General features: G+C 36.9%; 1 protein-coding gene across 1 annotated transcript in view; it reads left to right on the top strand.

The window, feature by feature from the left end:
• Positions 1–22854, top strand: part of nell2a (neural EGFL like 2a) — a 112556-nt gene that overhangs the window by 45372 nt on the left and 44330 nt on the right. The window contains exons 10-13 of the mRNA XM_084396311.1: positions 1401–1492; positions 2622–2727; positions 3438–3566; positions 21388–21513. Of these exons, the coding sequence (XP_084252437.1) occupies positions 1401–1492; positions 2622–2727; positions 3438–3566; positions 21388–21513 (453 nt within the window). The remainder of the gene's footprint in view (positions 1–1400; positions 1493–2621; positions 2728–3437; positions 3567–21387; positions 21514–22854) is intronic.

Raw genomic sequence — 22854 nt, 5'->3', positions numbered from 1 at the left:
AGACGTGTTTAATGCCTAATGATCATAATTTTCTAAATAAGAGAAGAAATTTTCATAAGCAAACTTACTTAGTAAAGTAACAGCTCACCTCTTCTCAAATAGACACATGATTTCAGGGAATCGTTGGTTACTGTTGTAGCAAACAGCAGAAACAATTCATTTAATTTCTAAGAAAGGTTCTCTGTGTGCGTGAAGTCTGTAAGTTGTGTTGTATTTGAAGTCAGATGAGGAAATAATTGCTGTCCTGGGAGCAATTATCGCCTCAGACGTCTTGTAATCGTCGGTTGTTTAGCTCCAGGTTTCCACACCGTAGCATTTCTCCAGCTCACAGGTTTCATTTGGTGTTTTCTGCTGAGTCACGTCATGCTTTAGTTTGAAACTTTCCACATATTCAAACTCTTAACTATCATTTGAATAGCAAAGTAAAGTGAGCTTAAAAGGACAGTTCAGCAAAAACAATCAAAACTTACATAGACTCACATAAAGTAAATCTCATTTGCTTGATGGTTTATATCATCTCCAAGTGTAAGCGATACTATCACCTGTGTCTAAACTGCTCAGTGTGAAGCATTAAGGTATTAAAAACATGAACATTATGAATTTCTGTAAAAGCACTATACAAATAAAACTTTTTTTTTGTCCATATAGTGAAAGTCAATGGGGTCTAAATGCTCGTTCACACCAAGAATGATAACTATATTATCGTCCACACCAGCGCACGATATCGTTCTATAAGCGCTGCAGTTTTCGTCGTCTGTCCCCATACACAAAAGAAATATATTTTCTGGATATGTTTTGGAATATATGCACATATTTGAAATTGGCCCAATAAATATGTTTCATACTTATATTTCATATATTTTTGTTATATTTCAGAATATATTTCAATGTATTTTTTTCTGTACGGGTCCCCAAAAGTGTCAAAAATATATGTGGCATATATTCCAAATACATTGAAATATGTTCTGAAATATAACAAAAATATATGAAATATAAGTATGAAATATATTTATTGGGCCAATTTCAAATATTTGCATATATTCCAAAACATATCCAGAAAATATATTTCAAATATAATTCTTTTGAGTATGGGTCACATCAATACGCTGTGAAAGTGATTCCTACGATATTGTTCTTCTGTGCTGTTATCGTTATAGTTGTGCTGTGCTATTCTTTTATATTTAGAAAGATTTTTAGAACGATATCTTTATAGTTATAGTTATAGGTCCTTAATGTTGTTTTGGACCCAATTCACTTTTATTGTATCAACGAAAACAGTGGAAAAACAGTAGAGAATATGTGGGTTGGTATCAGTATCCGTACGGGCCGCCTGCAGGTGTGTGTGCATATGGAGGAGTGTATCAGCGTGTTTGCTTATGATTGTTTGTGTGTTTCTGCAGCGATGTGCTTGTTTTCGGAGCAGACGCTGGTGGAAGGACTGCGTTGTGCTGTTCATCATCCCTCTGGACTCTGCCAGCTGTTTGAATGCAGGGTACAAATCTTTACAACTGTACCTATGTATTGGTATAACATAAAATAATAATATTAATAATATGTATATACATACATACGTACAAACATACATACAAAATTATTTATATAATATAGATTTGATTTTACATATTGTTTTATATTTAATATATTTAAGTTATATATAAACATCAAATATATATAGACACCCTTAATATTTTATACAAATATTATAAATATATATATATACTTTAGAATTTCTAAAACATTAAATATATTTGTTTAGTTAAAATCTATATATTTTAAATATATATTTTTTTATATATAATAAGAAATAAGAAATAAAATATTTATAATATTTGTATAAAATATTAAGGGTGTCTATATATATTCACTATATATATATATATATATATATGTGTGTGTGTGTGTGTGTGTGTATATATATATATATATATATATATATGTATGTGTGTGTGTGTGTATATATATATATATATATATATATAAATATATTATATACATATATATATATATATATGTGTGTGTGTGTGTGTGTGTGTATTTTGTGTATGTATATATATATATATATAAATATACATACACGTACTGTCAATCGATTACATGTATTTCAATGGATTTTTTCTACTTGCCCAGTCAGGCCAGGTCAGATTTTTTCTTGCTCTGCCAAAATATATAGATTAATCTTCATTAAAGCTACAAGAGTTATTCAGCCAAGAGCTGAAAGTTATGGTATCTTGATTAACATTAATGCTGGACAGTAGCAGGTTTATTAAGCTGCTGTCACTTTAAGACCTGCCGCGGATCTGACTGACGCTAAAAGGGACATGGTGATGAATCAAAAATATGAGATGGGAGGAAAAAACATATACTTTTGCGTATTCTGACAAATGTTTTGCGGGGAACGCAAAAGCATATGTTTTTTCCTCCCAACTCAAGTGCTCCGTAGACTCGTGTTAGATGTTCTCAAAACTCTTTATGGTCATTTAAGACTTAACTCATTTAAGACGTACAAAGGACTCTTGCCAATAACGGCCATTTCGACCTAATTTTGCGTAATAGAGCTCAATACAGTACAGTACGCTGTCTGGAGGTTTTTTTCCTTCACATTTTTATATTATTTTTTTCAGGATCGCACGATGCATAGAGTCACGAACTCTGAAGACTGTCCCCCGCTCTCCTGTGCTGAATCTGATCAGATCTCACTCACAGACCGATGCTGCAAAGTCTGCCGAGGTACGGAACAATATCTGGCTTCATTCTGTACGGAAAAACCTCTTTTAAAAGCTGCTGATTGTTACTGAAAATACAATGATCGGTGTAATTAGTTTGACCTTTGGCTGACCTTTAGTGGGTCAGTGTTTCTAGCAGCTTAAACTCATCAATATAAATCCAAATCCTCGGTAACACTTTACAATAAGGTTCATTAGTTAACATAAGTTAACTACATTAATTAGCGTGAACGAATAATGAACTGCACTTCGACAGCATTTCTTAATCCTTGTTAATGTTAATTTCAAAATTTACTAATACATTATTAAAATCTTGTTAACATTAGTTAATGTACTGTGAACTAACATGAACAAACAACGAATGCCTGTATTTTTTATTAAATAACGTTAACAAAGATTTACAAATATAGTGACAAATCTAGGTAACACTTTATTTTACAGTGTCCTTGTTACATGTTACATGTACTTACCATAGTAATAACAGTAAATTACGCATAATTACATGCACCTAACCCTCAACCAAACCCTATAGTAAGTACATGAAGTTAATTAATATTACTCAGTACTTAAATATATAATTACACTGTAACAATGACACCCCTTAAAAATAAAGTGTTACCCAAATGTATTGCTCATTGTTAGTTCATGTTAGTTAATACATTAACTAATGAACCTTATTGAAAGTGTTACCAACTCCTCTATCTGGGGTTAAAGGTTACGACTTCTGCGCCGAGGACAACATCTGCGCGGAGAACTCGGCCTGCGTGAACTTGGACGGCGGCGCCAGTTGCAACTGCAAGAACGGCTTTCGGCCGCTACGTGAGGACAGCGCTTTCTGCGAAGGTGAGCCGTCAATCAACCGGGGGGGTGTTTCCTGTAATAATCATTCGGTACATTTATATAGCGCTTTTCTGGGTACTCAAATCACTTCACATATGGAAGGGGGGAATCTCCCCATCCACCACCAATGCACAGCATCCACCTGGATGATGCGACGGCAGCCATTTTGTGCCAGAACGCCCAACACACACCAGCTTACTGGTGGAGACCGAGTGATGAAACCAATCAGTATATAAGGATGATTAGGAGGCCATGATGGACTGAGGCCAATGGGCAAAATTTGGCTAATGTTCATTGGAACGATGGTTTCGGGAAACACCGACTCATTGAACTGCTGATAACGACGGAACTTGCGCACATAGTTGGCTAACGATGAACGATAACGACTCACCCCTGGTCAGCTGATCTGACAGATAATCCGTTCCTTTCCAGGCCGTGTTGCTGCAGAACACGTGTGACATTTACATGCGCTTACGCTGCGGGAAATGAATCATAATTACAGAAAGATGAAGAACAGGAATTTATACAGCGTTAGAGCCGCCGGCTGATTTTAATATTCCTGGATATACATTATTATTCCAGGACATGTGTATAATGGCTTTTCTTGTGATAATTGGATTTTTCTCTTGTTAAAATGCTGCAGAATCAAGTGTTGACATAAAATTAGGTCATCATTAAAGAGGAAATTAATTCAATGCTTCCGATACGACGCTAATGTGAGCCAACATGTAATATGTGATTATTTTGTATACATATATAGATATATACAGTATATATACTGTGTATATATATATATATATATATATAAATATACACACACACACACACACACACACACACACACACACGCGCACACACACACACACACACACACACACACACACACACACAAACATATATATATATTGATTTTTATTAGTACAAAAATGTGTCAATTAACAGTACAATTAATAAATATACTATATAAATATATACTAAGTGTTATAATATTAATACGCTATTAACATATTATGAATTACGGACAATATAAATGTAATAAATAGCATTTAAATTCAGCAATAAATAATTTTCCGACCGTCATGTTTACGCGAGTCGGCTGTTAGCGCTCATGACGCAAGACGCTGGAAACCAGTAAAGTTTCATGTATACATTCATGAACAAAACACTGTGTGAATATGAAATCAAAACAATATATTGAGATCTATTTGATGCTTTTCTCATCTCGAAAGCACAAAATAATCTGTCAGGCTGATATGCGACTAGTTTGACTAATTAATCAACATTTCTTGTCATTCTATCATTTATTCAATGACATTTCTGAATTGATTGACAGCTCTAAAAAATAAAGAATTCTCCCTTATCTGTGTTTTTTTTTTCACGCTCATGACTAATTAACCAAGCGGCATTATTGATGCACGACTAGAATCCGTCAGATTCCACTCTTGCTTTGGCATCTTAATTGGCTGCTATTGCGTTTGGGTGTGTGAGTAAGTCATCAATGTCTTTCCCCTCCACCTTCCTCATCCTCCTTTTCCCCTCTCAAAGCCGAGCGAGCCGAGCTTCGGATGGCCTACTTTTGTTGAATGTCTAATGACTCCGGCTGTGTTTCTGGGGACGTCACCTCCCCGCACATCAGTCGGGTCTCTAATGAAACCTTTTCATCTCGCCGGCTAAAAATAAACCCGTGCGGATGACCCAGCCGATGCTCACGTGCTCGGCCGGTCAGGTAATTATCAAAGACCAGGAGGATGTGAATAATTAAAGATGCTATCAGACACGCCGGCTTAAAGCGAGTTCGACGGGCGGTTCTGCCTAAACGTTCCCACGGGACTCCGTTTTTATGTGAAGGACTCGGGAAAAATCAAAAGGATGTGATGCTTACGCTCCCGAGAGCCTCTCTTCCGTTCAGTGACACATGAAACTAATGCTTATACAATGTTCAGGGTAACACCGAAAGAGCCTTTCAGGGGAATTTTCCCAAACAACGCCGTAACTCACTGCTAAACTACAATAGTATGATGCATCGTTGAAGAAATCAACTAGCGAGTCACGACTGTTTCCCAGAACCATATCGTCGCAAATTGCTCGTTCAACCACGTTGGTTAATGATGTCATGCAGGTGTTGGAGTAATAAGTAATTTAATTAATCTGTTTGAGATCGAATTAACGCTAGATGTTTTGCTATAAATTACGAACATGGCATCTGAGGACTATTCCTCATTTTTCTCAGTTATTTTGCTTTATTTCCAGATTCAATCATAGGCTCGTACTAGAGCACGTTCACACATGCGCACTCTTCCAAAACAACACTTTAAATCTCTTGACAAACTATAAGACGTAAATGACATTTGTATGTACTCTAAATATAAGATATAGATTGTACTGAATGTCAGCTTGATTATTTTGCTCAAGATCAGGATTTATTGAGTCCACATGTCATGCAAACTAGAAACTCTGCTTCTAACCACAGCTCGAGAGGAGAGCTGTCGTTACACACACTCAACTCTGCCATGCTGTTTGCGAATGTTCGTTGGAACGATGGTTTCGGGAAACACAGACTCATTGAACTATTCTGATAACGACAGAACTTGCGACCATAGTTGGCTAACGATGCTTTTGGGAAACAAACCCCTGGACGCTGTCCGATCTAGTTCCACGCTCCGACGGGAAGGGGAACAGCGGGAGAAGAGATCAAAGCACGGATGTGTTTTGAAATAGAAAGGAAATATAAAAAAGGCCATGTGTAACCCAGAAATGTTGGCTGGTGAGACGGATACACCAGCAGTGTCCCACTTCCACACTCATTTGTCACCTCTTTCTTTTTAACCTTGCTGGTCAGGATGAAACACCTGGCGCTGAGGTTTCCATCATTAACTGGAGGAGAATATCTGCTTTTAGTGTCAGAAATCCAAAGCATTTGCAAATTCTGGTTGTTTAACACAATAAACAATGTTTTCACAGCTTCGCGGTACGACTGAAATCATACGGTGGCTGGAGATATTAGAATCTCAGTTTTTGCAAGTATAAATATGAAAATATATGAAGTTAAAATAATAATAGCCTTAATCGGCCGACACCGATACATCGGTTCATCTCAAATATATATAATATTACTTTTGTTTTACTGTTTTTACTTTTGTTTTACTTTATTATATATATATATATATATATATATATATTAGGGCTGGGAATCGATAAAAAAAAAAAAAAAACGAATTAATTGCACAATTTGCTGTAATTAATTGCAATTAATTGCATTTCCCCCAAGCTTGTAATCATCAATATTATTAATATGATATAATATTAATATATAAAACTTAGAATCACCTAATTAAATTAAACAACACAGGAAAAAAATATAGCCCTATATTAAAATAATATTAAACATCAATATGTACATATATTATTCTTTTTCAATAATCAATAAACATAATCAATTTAACAGATTGTTTTATTTTTACTAATTATCAAAATAAAATATAGTCCTACACAGCTATTATTACCAGAGCATGTGATCAGAGCAGGTCATTGTGATTTTACCATTGTTGCCCAGCATGACTGTACCAGCTCAGTAGGGCTATTGCAAACAGAAGTCTACTACAGAGAAATTTCATGTTATTTGAGCGGACTTTGCTTTCCCAGTGCGTGATCGGTACATGATTGGAGCGTTTGGGCCGTTAACGACAGAGCAGAACACGCAGCGCAAACACGGAGCGGAACATTGAGCAGAGAGCGCAGCGCACCGACACACACACACACGGAACAGAGAGCGCGGCGCACACACGGAGCGGAAAAAACCCGCTCGTGAAACCTGAACGCAGAACACGGATGGGCGGCATATATTCGGCTTATATTTTCGGCCTTTTTTCTCTTTCGACCAAAAAATTAAAATGCCATTTGGTGGCCGAAAATTTGCTGCATCCAGCTTCAAACCAACTGGTATAGTATTTGAATTCAGCTTTGCTAATTGTACACAGCATCTTTGTTTTGTCAAACGCGCCATCAGGCAACTTTTTAAATAATAATAATAATAATAATTCGTTACATTTATATAGCGCTTTTCAGGGTCCTCAAAGCGCTTCACATATGGAAGGGGGGAATCTCCTCAACCACCACCAATGTGCAGCATCCACTTGGATGATGCGACGGCAGCCATATTGCGCCAGAACGCCCACCACACACCAGCTTACTGGTGGAGAGGAGACAGTGATGAAGCCAATCAGTGTATGGGGATGATCAGGGCCGGCTCTAGCCCTTTGGTTGCCCTAGGCAAGATTGAGTTTTTGCGCGCCCCTCAAATCGTTTAACAACGATTCGATTCGATTCGCGATTCATGGTTGTCGATACGATTCAAGGACGATATTGGTTCATTTAGAACGATCCGATCCGAAACGATTCAGTGACTTGAAATCGATTCAGTAACTTTTTAGCCAAAAATTCTTGTAAGGGAATCAGGTATCAATTAATTATAGATATAAACAAACAAGTAAACAACAATTAATGTAAAATGCATTCACATTTTATTTTAATAAGTAGGACTGAACGATTATGACAAAAATTATAATTGTTGATTATTCCCTTGAAATTGTAATTGTGATTATTAATTACGATTATCACAACATAGAATGATGTTTTGAATAGTTTGGCCATGGGACCCACATTTCCCCATGGTCATCAAGCCGCGACCCACCTTTTTAGGAATTATATAGGCCTATTATAATACATTTGTTTACACAAAAATTGTTGACACACAAGTTCTGTCCCCCTTTACTTAACAATTTTTTTTTAAGAATATGACAAATACTGATAGACAGTAGGCACTGCGAGGTTAAGCTATTAAATAGCAGTCCCAAACTAGTTTTTGTTAATACAATCTTGGTATGAGCCACCACAGTCATATAAAAATATACAAAACCAGTAAGTGGCATTTTGTTATGGAAACAAACAACAATTAGGCTACCATGGTGATACACAATACTTAGAAGAACTGGTAAAGAAACATGGAAACTGCTCCTGATAAATAGCAACACACATGACGTACCAATAACGAAATTTATTGGTATTTTACTTTTATTTCTTAACTTACTAATTTACGACGTTGCATGCTCGTATTTCTTTTGCGCTTTAGTGAAGTGATACAGCGAGCTCCGGCGCATTTGCGCGTGCAATTGAAGAGTGCGCGCTACTGCAGTATAGCGGCTGAGAGGACAGGACAGTCCGTTTTTCTGAGGTGAGAGACTTTGCGCTGCTTGTTGTCTTTGCGCTGCTGCTGGCGCGTCACGCATGGCGACGACGACACAGATAGGCAGACTGAATCGAGTAACGTTTAACGCCTTTATCATTAAAAGTGCAAAGAAAAAACATCCATATAAAGTCTAACGTGCTTAAATCCAATGCGCTATTTCCTAGTATCGATACAATCGATTAATTACCTTTTAAAACGATATTAGATCGATATATGTCGTCCGGAAGGCCAACTTGCCGAGCACAGATCGATCCAGTTGGATCGTAGGAATATAAATCGATACATCGATGTAGTTGATGAATCGTTACACCCCTAATATATATATATATTTATATATATATAGATATCATGATAAATTATATATATATATTAGAGATACACCGATGTATTGGCCAATAATCGGTATCGGCCAATTAAAGCATATTTAAAGTATTTTCACTTCATTTTCACTTATATATATATATATAAAATGTATTTAATATTTAAATTTAAATTTAAATGTGTATATATATATATATATATATATATATATATATATATATACATACATACTTTTATGTAAATTCTTTGTATTTATTAACATTTATTTAAAAGTTGCTAGTAAATAAATAATTTTATATATATATAGAGATGGGTGAGACACATTTGAAGTTACTGTACTAGAATAATGTTTTGTTGTATAAACGTACAACACACGTCAAAAATCAGGCCGTATGTAATATCATCATATCCAACGCCTCGTTTCACCTGATATTAAGAGTCAGCAGGATAATTAGGGAACCTCGGGTTCAAACCCATGATGTTGTTGTGGAATTTCATCTACTGTTACTGAAAATCCCCAAACACCACCGGGGCGAAACGTTCCCGTCGTCGTCTCGCGATCTCCAGCATCAGGAGATTCAGAAACACGTTTCCTTTTTTCATTATGCAGACGGAGTCTCTCTCAAGAAGCGCTACATAGTTCTTTAAAGGCGTCATGAGCATTGGCAGGATAAAAATAGCACACGTCTGTGCTGATGAGATCAGTCCCGTTTCAATATTTCATACGTGATGTTGTAGGGCGTGAGCTCGAGGGAATACTGAACTCCTTCCTACAGATTCTCTTTCACACACACACACATGCCCAGCTCCTGTAGAAAAGCCTGTTCTCAGCGCGATTCCCGCTGCTCTGGCGCATAATAAAGGTTTCAGTCATGAGAGAGAGAGAGAGAGAGAGAGAGAGAGAGAGAGAGAGAGAGAGAGAGAGAGAGAGAGAGAGAGAGAGAGAGAGAGAGAGAGAGACAGACTGAAGGGCGAAGAGTGTCCTCATTATTCCAGACCGAGACGGAGCCGTTTAATGCTTTCACTGGGAGTTACAGTAGATCAGAAGTCTCACCAAGGCTGCATTTATTTGATCAAAAATACAGGAAAAATTGTGGAATATTATTACACTGTAAAACAGCTGTTTTCTATGTGAATATATAGTAAAGTGTAAATTATTCCTGTGATCAAAGCTGAATTTTCAGCATCATTACTCCAGTCTTCAGTGTCACATGATCCTTCAGAAATCCACCGTTTTTAAAACAACTTCAATGATTGAACAGTTCCAGCTCTTAAGCTGCGGTAGATCTGCAGTGTGATAAATCCATTCAGACCTGCAGAATAGCTGGATGTCCTTGACGCTGTGAAGGCTTGAGTTCACCTTGTTAATTTGCAGTTATTCAAGCCATTTAAATGAGATATGTCAAAAGCAACGTGTACATTAACTGACAGGCTGATTGCGGCATGAACTCGCGCACGATGTCATTTCCTGCAGGTCTGAGCAGGAAATGACTGTAGGTGATCGGGGGTAATTGGCGCTGACTGTAAAAGTGCAGTTGAATCCCAAATGTAATTAGATGAGATGAGAGTGACGGCTGAACCTGATGCTGGTTTAAGGAAGATTGTAGGGCTGATCACCCGGAAATAGTCAGAATAGAGAGCATATTTAAAGTTTTTTTTTTTTCATCTTCACCTTTCTTTAGTGTGTAATGTTGCTGTTTGATCATGAAAAAGCTCAAGTTCTTCTCTATATCAGTGTCAGTGTTTCTGAACTCCCTGAAACGCCTCCATTGTAGTCTTGAGTTTCTTCCGCGAACGAACACGTCACAATATTCCTCATTATAATAATTAATACGCAGAATAAAGGGGCGGGGCCTGGTTGAGTTAGTTAGTAGTGTGTTAAACTGGCGGTTATGGGAAGGGGCGGGACATTTCCCAAACACACTCGAAGCGCTCGACCAATCACAACACACTGCTCCAGCCGACCATTCAGAGCAAAGTGTGCTTTTCAGAAGGAGGGGCTTCATAGAGACAGAGCGTTACTGACAGACTGGGAAGAGAGGAGCTGCAACAATGGAGAATATGAGGAAATAATCAACATTCAAGCAGGAAAACCTGTTCTAGTAGAGCCTAAAAACCATAAGTCTTTGAAAAAGGAATAATATAGGCTCTTTAATTCAGTGAGTTCTTACATTTGGTTGTACTGGTGTCGATCACTCGGATTTCCAGTGTAAAAAAGTGGGATTAGATGAAATACCACTATAGGCCTCATTGATGAAGCACTAGCAGAAATAATTTCTGTGTAAATCTGACACACAAATCTGTGTAAATAGGAATTAATATTCTACAACTATTTACATCACTGAATTAATACATGAATGGATCGAACGTCCAGCTCTCGCAGCCTCGTTTTCAATAGAAATGAAAAATGAATGTATGATTGCATGAAAAAAATAAATTCAGTAAAAATGCTACAAATGCAAAATGAATGACAAATTAATTAAGTGAATAAATAAATAAATAAATAAATGTTTTTCTTTTCATAAAAGTAAAAAGTAAAAAATGGAAAATGGCAAAAATGGAAAATGAATGAACAATTGAAGTAAGTGACTTAAAATAAGTAAACAAGTAAATTGCGTGATTTTCTTTTCATACTGTTAAAAAAGTTAAAATGGAAAATTAATGAACAAAATATGAATAAGTAAATGAGTGATTAAATAAATAAAAAGTAAAAATGGAAAATATATATTTTTTAAATAAATAAATAGAAACAAATGTGAAAATGAAATTGATCAATAAATAAATAAATAGTTGCATGCTTTTCTTTTCATACTGTCCCTGTTAAAAAAAGTAAAAATGCAAAAATGGAAATGAATAAATGCATGAATAAAAAATTAGTTTGCCAGCTACCACATTCGTGTCAAGAAACAAGTGAAAAATACACACAAAAAACAATAACAATGGATGAATGAATAAATAAATAAGGGAATAAATAATAAGTAAGGTTATACATAAATAAATAAATGAATAAATAAATAAATATTGTCTATTCTGATGGATGTCTTTATTTATTTAATTTATTACTATTACCATTTATGGATTCCCTGAGGATCTGACTGAATCTGTGGATTGAATTTAGGGTGAAATCGATGAATTCTACAAAACGGATTTAAACCAAGACTATTTCACTTTTATTGATGATGTTTTAAATACATTAAACAATCAAACATAATCACAGATTCCATGACTCTGAATTCTCATTGCTGAACTGAATTATTTCTGCTTTAAAGGACAAGTCAAAACACATCTGTTTTCTATAGCTTTTAATCTGTGATCATTTTAGTATGCTTTTTTTTGCTGCTCAACCAGTTTAGGCCAGCTAAAAAAACCACCTACTGTTCTCCATCTAGTATCTTAAACCCAGATTTATCTCTTTTTTCCTCCCTGAACTCCAAACTTCTGCGTTGTAAATGGGAATTGATCACCATGTGGGATTGTCGGAGAGCTGTGGTCTGATGACAAACGAGAGGCTGTTGTCAGTCTATTCTCCTCGGGTCTCGCGGGACGGGAATCACCCGCTCTACGAGTCGCACAGCTTCGTTTTCCGTTAAAAGAGCGCTTTATACGAGGCAAAACAATTCATTAGGATTAATACGGCCTGCCAGAGTCAGTTTCGCACTCGCTGCGGCGTCGGAAGTTTATTCACTTTATTGCTCTTGCCTCCGAATGCCAGAGAAGCTCTTCAGATAGTAGCATGATTTATTGGCTGTGAGAGCGAGTTAATGAGACTATAGTCACGCTTTCAGAGGACTAGTCGTCAACGCCACCTTTTCATGTGTTTGTCATCGTGCCAAACCTCATTAATTATTTAAGGCGCTTTCAAGGTTTCTTCTGTTGGCCAGGAAGGACATTAGATCCACTGCATGTGTTCGAGTGGGTCTTAATGACTGCAGACGCTAAACTGGATCATTAGTAGAAGCACCACAGGTTAGTTGTTGAGAAACATCCTTTTAAATTAATAAATAAAACTGGTTCTTAATAGCCATCGATTGAGAAAGAGATGGAGCAGAAGCGGGGTGTAGTAACATCATACTACTCATGCTAACTAGTCAAACCTTCATCCCATGAGTGCGACAAAAATCATGCTTTGGTAAATCATAATTATGAGAAGAAGAAGAAAAATCTAAATTCTGAGATAGTTGAAATTATGACACAAGTTGAATTTGACATAGTAAGTCATAATTGTGACATAAAAAGTTGAAATTCTGACTTTAAATAGTTGAAAATATGACAAAAAGGGCAAGGTATGATATAAAAAGTTGAAATTATGACATTCTAAATAATTATGTTGACTTGTCAATTATGAATTTTAAAGTTAGAATTTCAACTTGTCATAGTTAAAAAGTTGAAATTCTGACTTTAAAAAACTTCAAAAAGTTCAACTTCATTGATTTTTTTGTCAATTTCAACTTGTTATAATTATGAATTTTAATCATAATTTCAACTTTTTGTCATTATTGAGATAAGTGTAAGTGTGTTTAAGTGTGTGTTTGTAAGTGTGTGTGAGTGTGCAGATGTGTGTGTGAGTGTGTGTTTGAGTGTGTGTTTGTAATTGTGTGTGTGCAAGTGTGTGAGTGTGTTTCAGTGTGGTGCACCTGTGTTTGGGACGGCAGCCACAGATCTGTGGGAGGTGAATGGTTATTATTTTAGCACTGGGTCTGTCAGGCACACACACACACACACACACACACACACACACACACAACGTGTGTTATCTTCCCGCCGGCAGACAGACAGCACTGGAGCTGAGAGATAGAGCGAGACAGCAGGAGGAAAATGAGGCAGATAGAAAACACATAATGCCACCCACAGCATGAAGGCGTCTTGGCCCAAATGACACACAAACCAGTGCTTCTCTGGTGGGCAGTGACCCGAAATGGCAGATCTGTTCTGATGGGTCACGGTCAATGCTGAAAAACTGTGCTGAATGCAAGCAATGAAATACAACTACCCGTATAATCTTGAGATTAAGAGTTCAAGGAGCACAATATATACACTGCTTATCAACTTTTAAAATATTATTTTTCAGCTCAAATCTCACAATCTTGCACCTATCATGCACACACACACACACACACACACACACACACACACACACACACACACACACACACACACACACACACACACACACACACGCACACACACACACACACACAATATCAATCAACCACTAGTTGATAGTGTATTTTGAAGTTAATTTGGCCTATTTGAACTGTTAGGTTACTGATATTATCATCAGACACACTGTCCGTACGCTCTGGTTTAATGGCTTGTAATACCGTGGCTTAGATCGTTTATCTTGGCTGTTTATTCCATGCCTGACTTGTTTACTCCTGTCAAGATCCTCGTCCACATTTACTCTGAAGCAGACCGTGTGTCTCTGTCAGCCCTGATTCATGAGCACTTAGCTGTGATTGATTTCCCTTTGCTGCGGAGAACACAGGACAAAAACCCCAAAAAGAAGATGGATTTCCTTCTATTTCGTTATCTCTCACACAAACGACGGCACATTCAACCCGGGCTCCTCCAATGCTAATGTGATGAAGAGGAAAACTGGAGTGAAAGCGCTCTATAGGCCGCAGTCATCAGTGATGAACAAAAGGAAAACCGGAGTGAAGACGGGGGTGGTGGTGGCGCAATGGATAAGACACATGCCTTTGGTGTGAGAGACCCGGGTTCGAATCCACTATGAGACACCAATGTGTCCCTGAGCAAGACACTTAACCCCTAGTTGTTCCAGAGGCGTGCGACCTCTGACATATATAGCAATTGTAAGTCGCTTTGGATAAAAGCGTCAGCTAAATGAATAAATGTAAATGTAAATGTAAGACGCTCTATAGGCCGCAGTCATCAGTGATGAACAAAAGGAAAACCGGAGTGAAGACGCTCTATAGACCACAGCCATCAGGAGTGAAGACGCTCTATAGACCACAGCCAATTCTATAGATCGCAGCCATCAGTGATGAACAAAAGGAAAACCGGAGTGAAGACGCTCTATAGGCCACAACCATCAGTGATGAACAAAAGGAAATCAGGATTGAAGACGCTCTATATACCACAGCCATCAGTGACGAACAAAAGGAAAACAGGAGTGAAGATGCTCTATAGGCCACAGCCATCAGTGATGAACAAAAGGAAAACAGGAGTGAAGACGCTCTATAGGCCACAACCATCAGTGATGAACAAAAGGAAATCAGGAGTGAAGACTCTATAGGCCACAGCCATCAGTGACGAACAAAAGGAAAACAGGAGTGAAGACGCTCTATAGACCACAGTCATCAGTGACGAACAAAAGGAAAACAGGAGTGAAGACGCTCTATAGGCCACAACCATCAGTGACGAACAAAAGGAAAACAGGAGTGAAGACGCTCTATAGACCACAGCCATCAGTGACGAACAAAAGGAAAACAGGAAATAAGGAGTGAAGACGCTCTATATACCACAGTCATCAGTGATGAACAAAAGGAAAACAGGAGTGAAGACGCTCTATAGACCACAGTCATCAGTGATGAACAAAAGGAAATCAGGAGTGAAGACGCTCTATAGGCCGCAGCCATCAGTGACGAACAAAAGGAAAACCGGAGTGAAGACTCTATATAGACCACAGTCATCAGTGATGAACAAAAGGAAAACCGGAGTGAAGATGCTCTATAGGCCACAGTCATCAGTGATGAACAAAAGGAAAACAGGAGTGAAGACGCTCTATATGCCGCAGCCATCAGTGACGAACAAAAGGAAATCAGGAGTGAAGATGCTCTATAGACCACAGTCATTAGTGATGAACAAAAGGAAATCAGGAGTGAAGACGCTCTATAGACCACAGTCATCAGTGATGAACAAAAGGAAAACAGGAGTGAAGACGCTCTATATGCCGCAGCCATCAGTGACGAACAAAAGGAAATCAGGAGTGAAGACTCTCTATAGACCGCAGCCATCAGTGACGAACAAAAGGCAATCAGGAGTGAAAACGCTCTATAGGCCGCAGCCATCAGTGACGAACAAAAGGAAAACAGGAGTGAAGACGCTCTATAGACCACAGTCATCAGTGATGAACAAAAGGAAAACACGAGTGAAGACTCTCTATAGGCCACAGCCATCAGTGACGAACAAAAGGAAAACAGGAGTGAAGACGCTCTATAGGCCACAGCCATCAGTGACGAACAAAAGGAAAACAGGAGTGAAGACGCTCTATAGGCCACAGCCATCAGTGATGAACAAAAGGAAAACAGGAGTGAAGACGCTCTATAGGCCACAGCCATCAGTGATGAACAAAAGGAAATCAGGAGTGAAGACTCTCTATAGGCCACAGCCATCAGTGACGAACAAAAGGAAAACAGGAGTGAAGACGCTCTATAGACCACAGTCATCAGTGACGAACAAAAGGAAAACAGGAGTGAAGACGCTCTATAGGCCACAACCATCAGTGACGAACAAAAGGAAAACAGGAGTGAAGACGCTCTATAGACCACAGCCATCAGTGACGAACAAAAGGAAAACAGGAGTGAAGACGCTCTATAGACCACAGTCATCAGTGACGAACAAAAGGAAAACAGGAGTGAAGACGCTCTATAGACCACAGTCATCAGTGACGAACAAAAGGAAAACAGGAGTGAAGACTCTCTATAGGCCACAGCCATCAGTGACGAACAAAAGGAAAACAGGAGTGAAGACGCTCTATAGACCACAGCCATCAGTGATGAACAAAAGGAAAACCGGAGTGAAGACTCTCTATAGACCACAGTCATCAGTGATGAACAAAAGGAAATCAGGAGTGAAGACTCTCTATAGACCACAGCCATCAGTGATGAACAAAAGGAAAACAGGAGTGAAGACTCTCTATAAGCCACAGCCATCAGTGATGAACAAAAGGAAATCAGGAGTGAAGACTCTATAGACCACAGCCATCAGTGATGAACAAAAGGAAAACCAGAGTGAAGACTCTCTATAGACCACAGTCATCAGTGATGAACAAAAGGAAATCAGGAGTGAAGACTCTCTATAGGCCACAGCCATCAGTGATGAACAAAAGGATAACAGGAGTGAAGACTCTCTATAGGCCACAGCCATCAGTGATGAACAAAAGGAAAAGCGGAGTGAAGACTCTCTATAGACCACAGTCATCAGTGATGAACAAAAGGAAATCAGGAGTGAAGACTCTCTATAGACCACAGCCATCAGTGATGAACAAAAGGAAAACAGGAGTGAAGACTCTCTATAAGCCACAGCCATCAGTGATGAACAAAAGGAAATCAGGAGTGAAGACTCTATAGACCACAGCCATCAGTGATGAACAAAAGGAAAACCAGAGTGAAGACTCTCTATAGACCACAGTCATCAGTGATGAACAAAAGGAAATCAGGAGTGAAGACTCTCTATAGGCCACAGCCATCAGTGATGAACAAAAGGATAACAGGAGTGAAGACTCTCTATAGGCCACAGCCATCAGTGATGAACAAAAGGAAAAGCGGAGTGAAGACTCTCTATAGGCCACAGCCATCAGTGATGAACAAAAGGAAAACCGGAGTGAAGACGCTCTATAGGCCACAGCCATCAGTGATGAACAACAGGAAATCAGGAGTGAAGACGCTCTATAGACCACAGTCATCAGTGATGAACAAAAGGAAATCAGGAGTGAAGACTCTCTATAGACCACAGCCATCAGTGATGAACAAAAAGGAAAACCGGAGTGAAGACTCTCTATAGGCCACAGCCATCAGTGACGAACAAAAGGAAAACAGGAGTGAAGACTCTCTATAGACCACAGCCATCAGTGATGAACAAAAGGAAAACCGGAGTGAAGACTCTCTATAGACCACAGCCATCAGTGATGAACAAAAGGAAATCAGGAGTGAAGACTCTCTATAGACCACAGCCATCAGTGATGAACAAAAGGAAAACAGGAGTGAAGACGCTCTATAGACCACAGTCATCAGTGACGAACAAAAGGATAACAGGAGTGAAGACGCTCTATAGACCACAGTCATCAGTGATGAACAAAAGGAAATCAGGAGTGAAGACGCTCTATAGACCACAGTCATCAGTGACGAACAAAAGGAAATCAGGAGTGAAGACGCTCTATAGACCACAGTCATCAGTGACGAACAAAAGGAAAACAGGAGTGAAGACGCTCTATAGACCACAGTCATCAGTGACGAACAAAAGGAAATCAGGAGTGAAGACGCTCTATAGACCACAGTCATCAGTGACGAACAAAAGGAAAACAGGAGTGAAGACGCTCTATAGACCACAGTCATCAGTGACGAACAAAAGGATAACAGGAGTGAAGACGCTCTATAGACCACAGTCATCAGTGATGAACAAAAGGAAATCAGGAGTGAAGACGCTCTATAGACCACAGTCATCAGTGACGAACAAAAGGAAATCAGGAGTGAAGACGCTCTATAGACCACAGTCATCAGTGATGAACAAAAGGAAATCAGGAGTGAAGACTCTCTATAGACCACAGCCATCAGTGATGAACAAAAGGAAATCAGGAGTGAAGACGCTCTATAGACCACAGTCATCAGTGATGAACAAAAGGAAATCAGGAGTGAAGACTCTCTATAGACCACAGCCATCAGTGATGAACAAAAGGAAATCAGGAGTGAAGACGCTCTATAGACCACAGTCATCAGTGATGAACAAAAGGAAATCAGGAGTGAAGACGCTCTATAGACCACAGTCATCAGTGACGAACAAAAGGAAATCAGGAGTGAAGACGCTCTATAGACCACAGTCATCAGTGATGAACAAAAGGAAATCAGGAGTGAAGACTCTCTATAGGCCACAGCCATCAGTGATGAACAAAAGGATAACAGGAGTGAAGACGCTCTATAGGCCACAGCCATCAGTGACGAACAAAAGGAAAACCGGAGTGAAGACTCTCTATAGGCCGCAGCCATCAGTGACGAACAAAAGGAAAAACTCCAAAAACCCATTTGTTCGGAAGCTCTAGGAATGGAATCAATCCAGTCCGCACCACACAGAACCTCTAGTTTAATCACGTCAAACTCACTACTCCACCACAGGCCCAGGTCATCAGCATGGCTTCATTTCTCAAGTTCCCCAATGAAGTAATTAATGTTTGTCTCTTATCCAATTCTCAGTGCTATTTGAGTTCAGTTTAGAATCAAAAGGAGGAATACAGTGCAATCAGTCGGACATATAGTGGATACAGTTATAAAATTAATTAAAAGAGTAATAAGATTATACATAAATAAACTTTCATCTGGCAAAACACTGGTGTATCATATTTTGCACAGCTGCTTGTTTTACTGTGAGATTTTCCCATGTGGAGTGTACTGTGTCTGTGGTGTTCTTTCGACGCGTTTAAATTTAAACTTAAAAAACATACCTTAAAATAAAACCATGTATGTTAGTTGGAATGATGCTGAAATAAAATACAAATTTAAATAAAATAAAATATAAATATAAATTGAAACCCTTAACCTAAAAGAAAATTAGACCTTTTTGCCATAAAGTTAAATAAGTTTGTTGATGCACTAAAACTACCTTTAACTTTAACTTTGGTAACTAGCTGAAATAAAATATATTTAGTTTCATTTGAGTTAATTTTTATTTTATTTAAAGCAACAAAAATGTTTTTTTCTATGGTTTTAGCTTCAGTTAAATATAATAACCTTGGCATGCACAGCTAAAGGTATCAAGGTCGGTAAAAACTATGAAAAACTAGTATAACTAGTCTAAATAAAGTTACTGACCTAAAACAGTTAGAGCTGAGTAAAGGGATTCAGGCGTGTGTGTTTTGTAGGCAATGGATGCGAGTTCTTTCGTTACTGTGGGATGATAATTCCTGGTTATTCCTTGAAATAACAGAGGAGGTTCTTTAACTAAATGAGTTACAGAAGAGAAGCAGCTGAGGTTATGCTGAAGGACGCGAGTTCGAAGTAAATCGGGTTAAAGTTTCATTTGAAGTCCTGAGCCATAAAGCCACTCTGAATTCATCACAAATGCAGCAGTTCGGCTGGTGAAAATTCATAAGGCTTTTTATTAGATCTGTAAGTCTATGAGATTTGATTTAATACCTTTTATTTGATCTGGCTGCGATAAATTCAAGGAGTCATGACATATGAGCAGGGCGATCACTCTGCCCTCCGTTTCCTCCAAACTTTTCCCAGAAATGTCAAGGATTTCATCTTCCCCTAGTGGCGCATAATGCCTTTTAAAAAGTCAAGAATTCATAATACAGACTCTTGAATCCAGGACAAAAGTCCTTGATTCAAACATCTGAAATCTTTAAGCATTCAAAGTTCAGAGACGTATATACAGTATATATATAAAAAGTTTATACTCACAAGTCACGGGTATGAAAGTGGCATTAAAATCTTTGCTTCTGCAAATATTGCAAATATGCACTGTATCATTTTATGTACACTGTAAAAAATTTTTTTATTTAAGTTGTAAATGAAAATTATTGGAAAACGTTTTACAAGAAAATACTGTAATTAAAAATGTCACATTTAATTAAATGTGTTAGTTGCCATTGTAATTATTTGTGAAATTTACTAGCAACTTCTGAGTAAAAATCTGTGTATTCTTTTCTATACATTTGTTTTTAATACATTTTATTTTAATACATTTTTCTTACTTTTTATTGTTATTTTTATTTGTATGGATCTTTTATGATTATTTTTAAGTTAATTTTTCTGTAAAGCACTTTTAAATTATCATTTCATTTATTAATTTTTTAATACATTTTTATATTAATTTTTAATCAAGTTTTTTTTTTGTTACTTTTATTTCTTATGATTATTTTAAATACTTTTTATTTAAAGCACATTGTATATAATTTATTTTGTTTATTTTTAATAATTTTAATACTATTTTAAATTTAAATACTATTTTATACAAAACTCTTTGAATAATCTTTTCTTTTTATTCGTTTTTAATACATTTTATAATTTTTGTTTAGAATAAATTAATTGATTTTTATTACTTACTTTTTTTGTAATTTTTATGTCTTATGCACTTTTATGATTCTTTTTAAAATCCTTTTTAAGTGAAGCTCTTTGAATTACCATTGCGTATGAAATGTGCTATATAAATACACTTGCCTTGACAAATATTGAATATCTGGTAAATATTTGATATCTGGGCCCCATCATGGTAAACGTGTTTGACTGGCGGCTTCAAGCGAGCAGCGTTTCGATCATGCTGAAGTCTTGACTCCTCTGCTGATCCGCTGTGTTTGTGCAGATATCGACGAGTGTGTGGAGGGGAGGCACTACTGCCGCGAGAACACACAGTGTGTGAACACCGCCGGCTCCTTCATGTGCATCTGCCACACCGGATTCATCCGTATCGATGATTACTCCTGTACAGGTGAGAAAGTCAAATCAATCTCGGCCTTCACATGTTCATCATCAATGTCATCAAATTCACCTTTGATACAGCGGCTGGTTAAACGCTTGAGGATCCCAGAAACATTTAATCACACTATCCACACGAGATGATGCCAATCAATCACAATGAAGTATTTTGTTTTGTCTCATTACAAATACACAAACGGAGAGGAAGCACTTCAGCCAAAATCCTGCAACAAAGGCCTAATCAATTTCAATCATGGTATTTGTGCTGTTGCAGGCTTCTAATTCTATTCATTTACCTGTTCTATTAGATAAATAAAATTGTCACAACACTGAGACTCGACCAATCACATGACAGGGAGTCAAGGCAAACTAACCAATCACAGTGCAAAACAAAGTGTTAAGTTATAGTGCAAAATGCATCATTTGACTGATAAAATTCTTAATGAGAATTAATTAGTTTAATTGTTTAAACCAACATTTAATATATATATATATATATATATATATATATATATATATATATATATATATATATTTCAATTACTTCAATAGTTGGATTTTTATATAAATAATTTGTTAATGAGAATTAGTTTAATTGTTTAAACCAACATTAAAATATATTTTAATGACTTAAATAGTTGGATTATATATATATATATATATATATATATATATATATATATATATATATATATATATATATATATATGTAGTCATGTTTATTTAAATGTTTACTAAAAGTATTTAATATTTTAATGATTTAAATATAGTATTTATATGTATATATACATTTTTTATTTGAATTATTTTATTTATTCAGTGAAACATTTAAATGTTTTTTTTATATTGTATGTACTTGTTATATAGTTATATGTTAAATAGTTATATATATATATATTATAATATATACTGGATATATTAAAATTATTCAGTGAAACATTTAAATGTTTTTTTTTATATTGTATGTACTTGTTATATAGTTATATGTTAAATAGTTATATATATATATATATATATATATATATATATATATATATATATATATATATATATATATATATTATAATATATACTGGATATATTAAATTATTCAGTGAAAATAAATTAATTTAACATACATGTTCTCTATAGACTAAATGCAGGCTGTCAATCAATAATAAATCAATATAAATGTGTATTAAACTTTGCAGTATTATTTCTAGTAGCTCCTCGCAGGTTGTCACAGGTATCTTGCCAAAAGAATACAGCATGATATGCTGACATAGAGGATGTGCCCTGCTGGTGTTTTTGCTGCTGAAACAGCGAATCTGAACCCTGTGAGTCAACCAGTCACTTCATATTTCCAGTTTCAATA

Source organism: Rutilus rutilus (genome assembly GCF_951802725.1).
Source record: "Rutilus rutilus genome assembly, chromosome: 23".
NCBI classification, from domain to species: Eukaryota; Metazoa; Chordata; class Actinopteri; order Cypriniformes; family Leuciscidae; genus Rutilus; species Rutilus rutilus.
The sequence above is the reverse complement of the archived record's forward strand: the minus strand, read 5'-3'. Positions and strand labels throughout refer to the sequence as shown.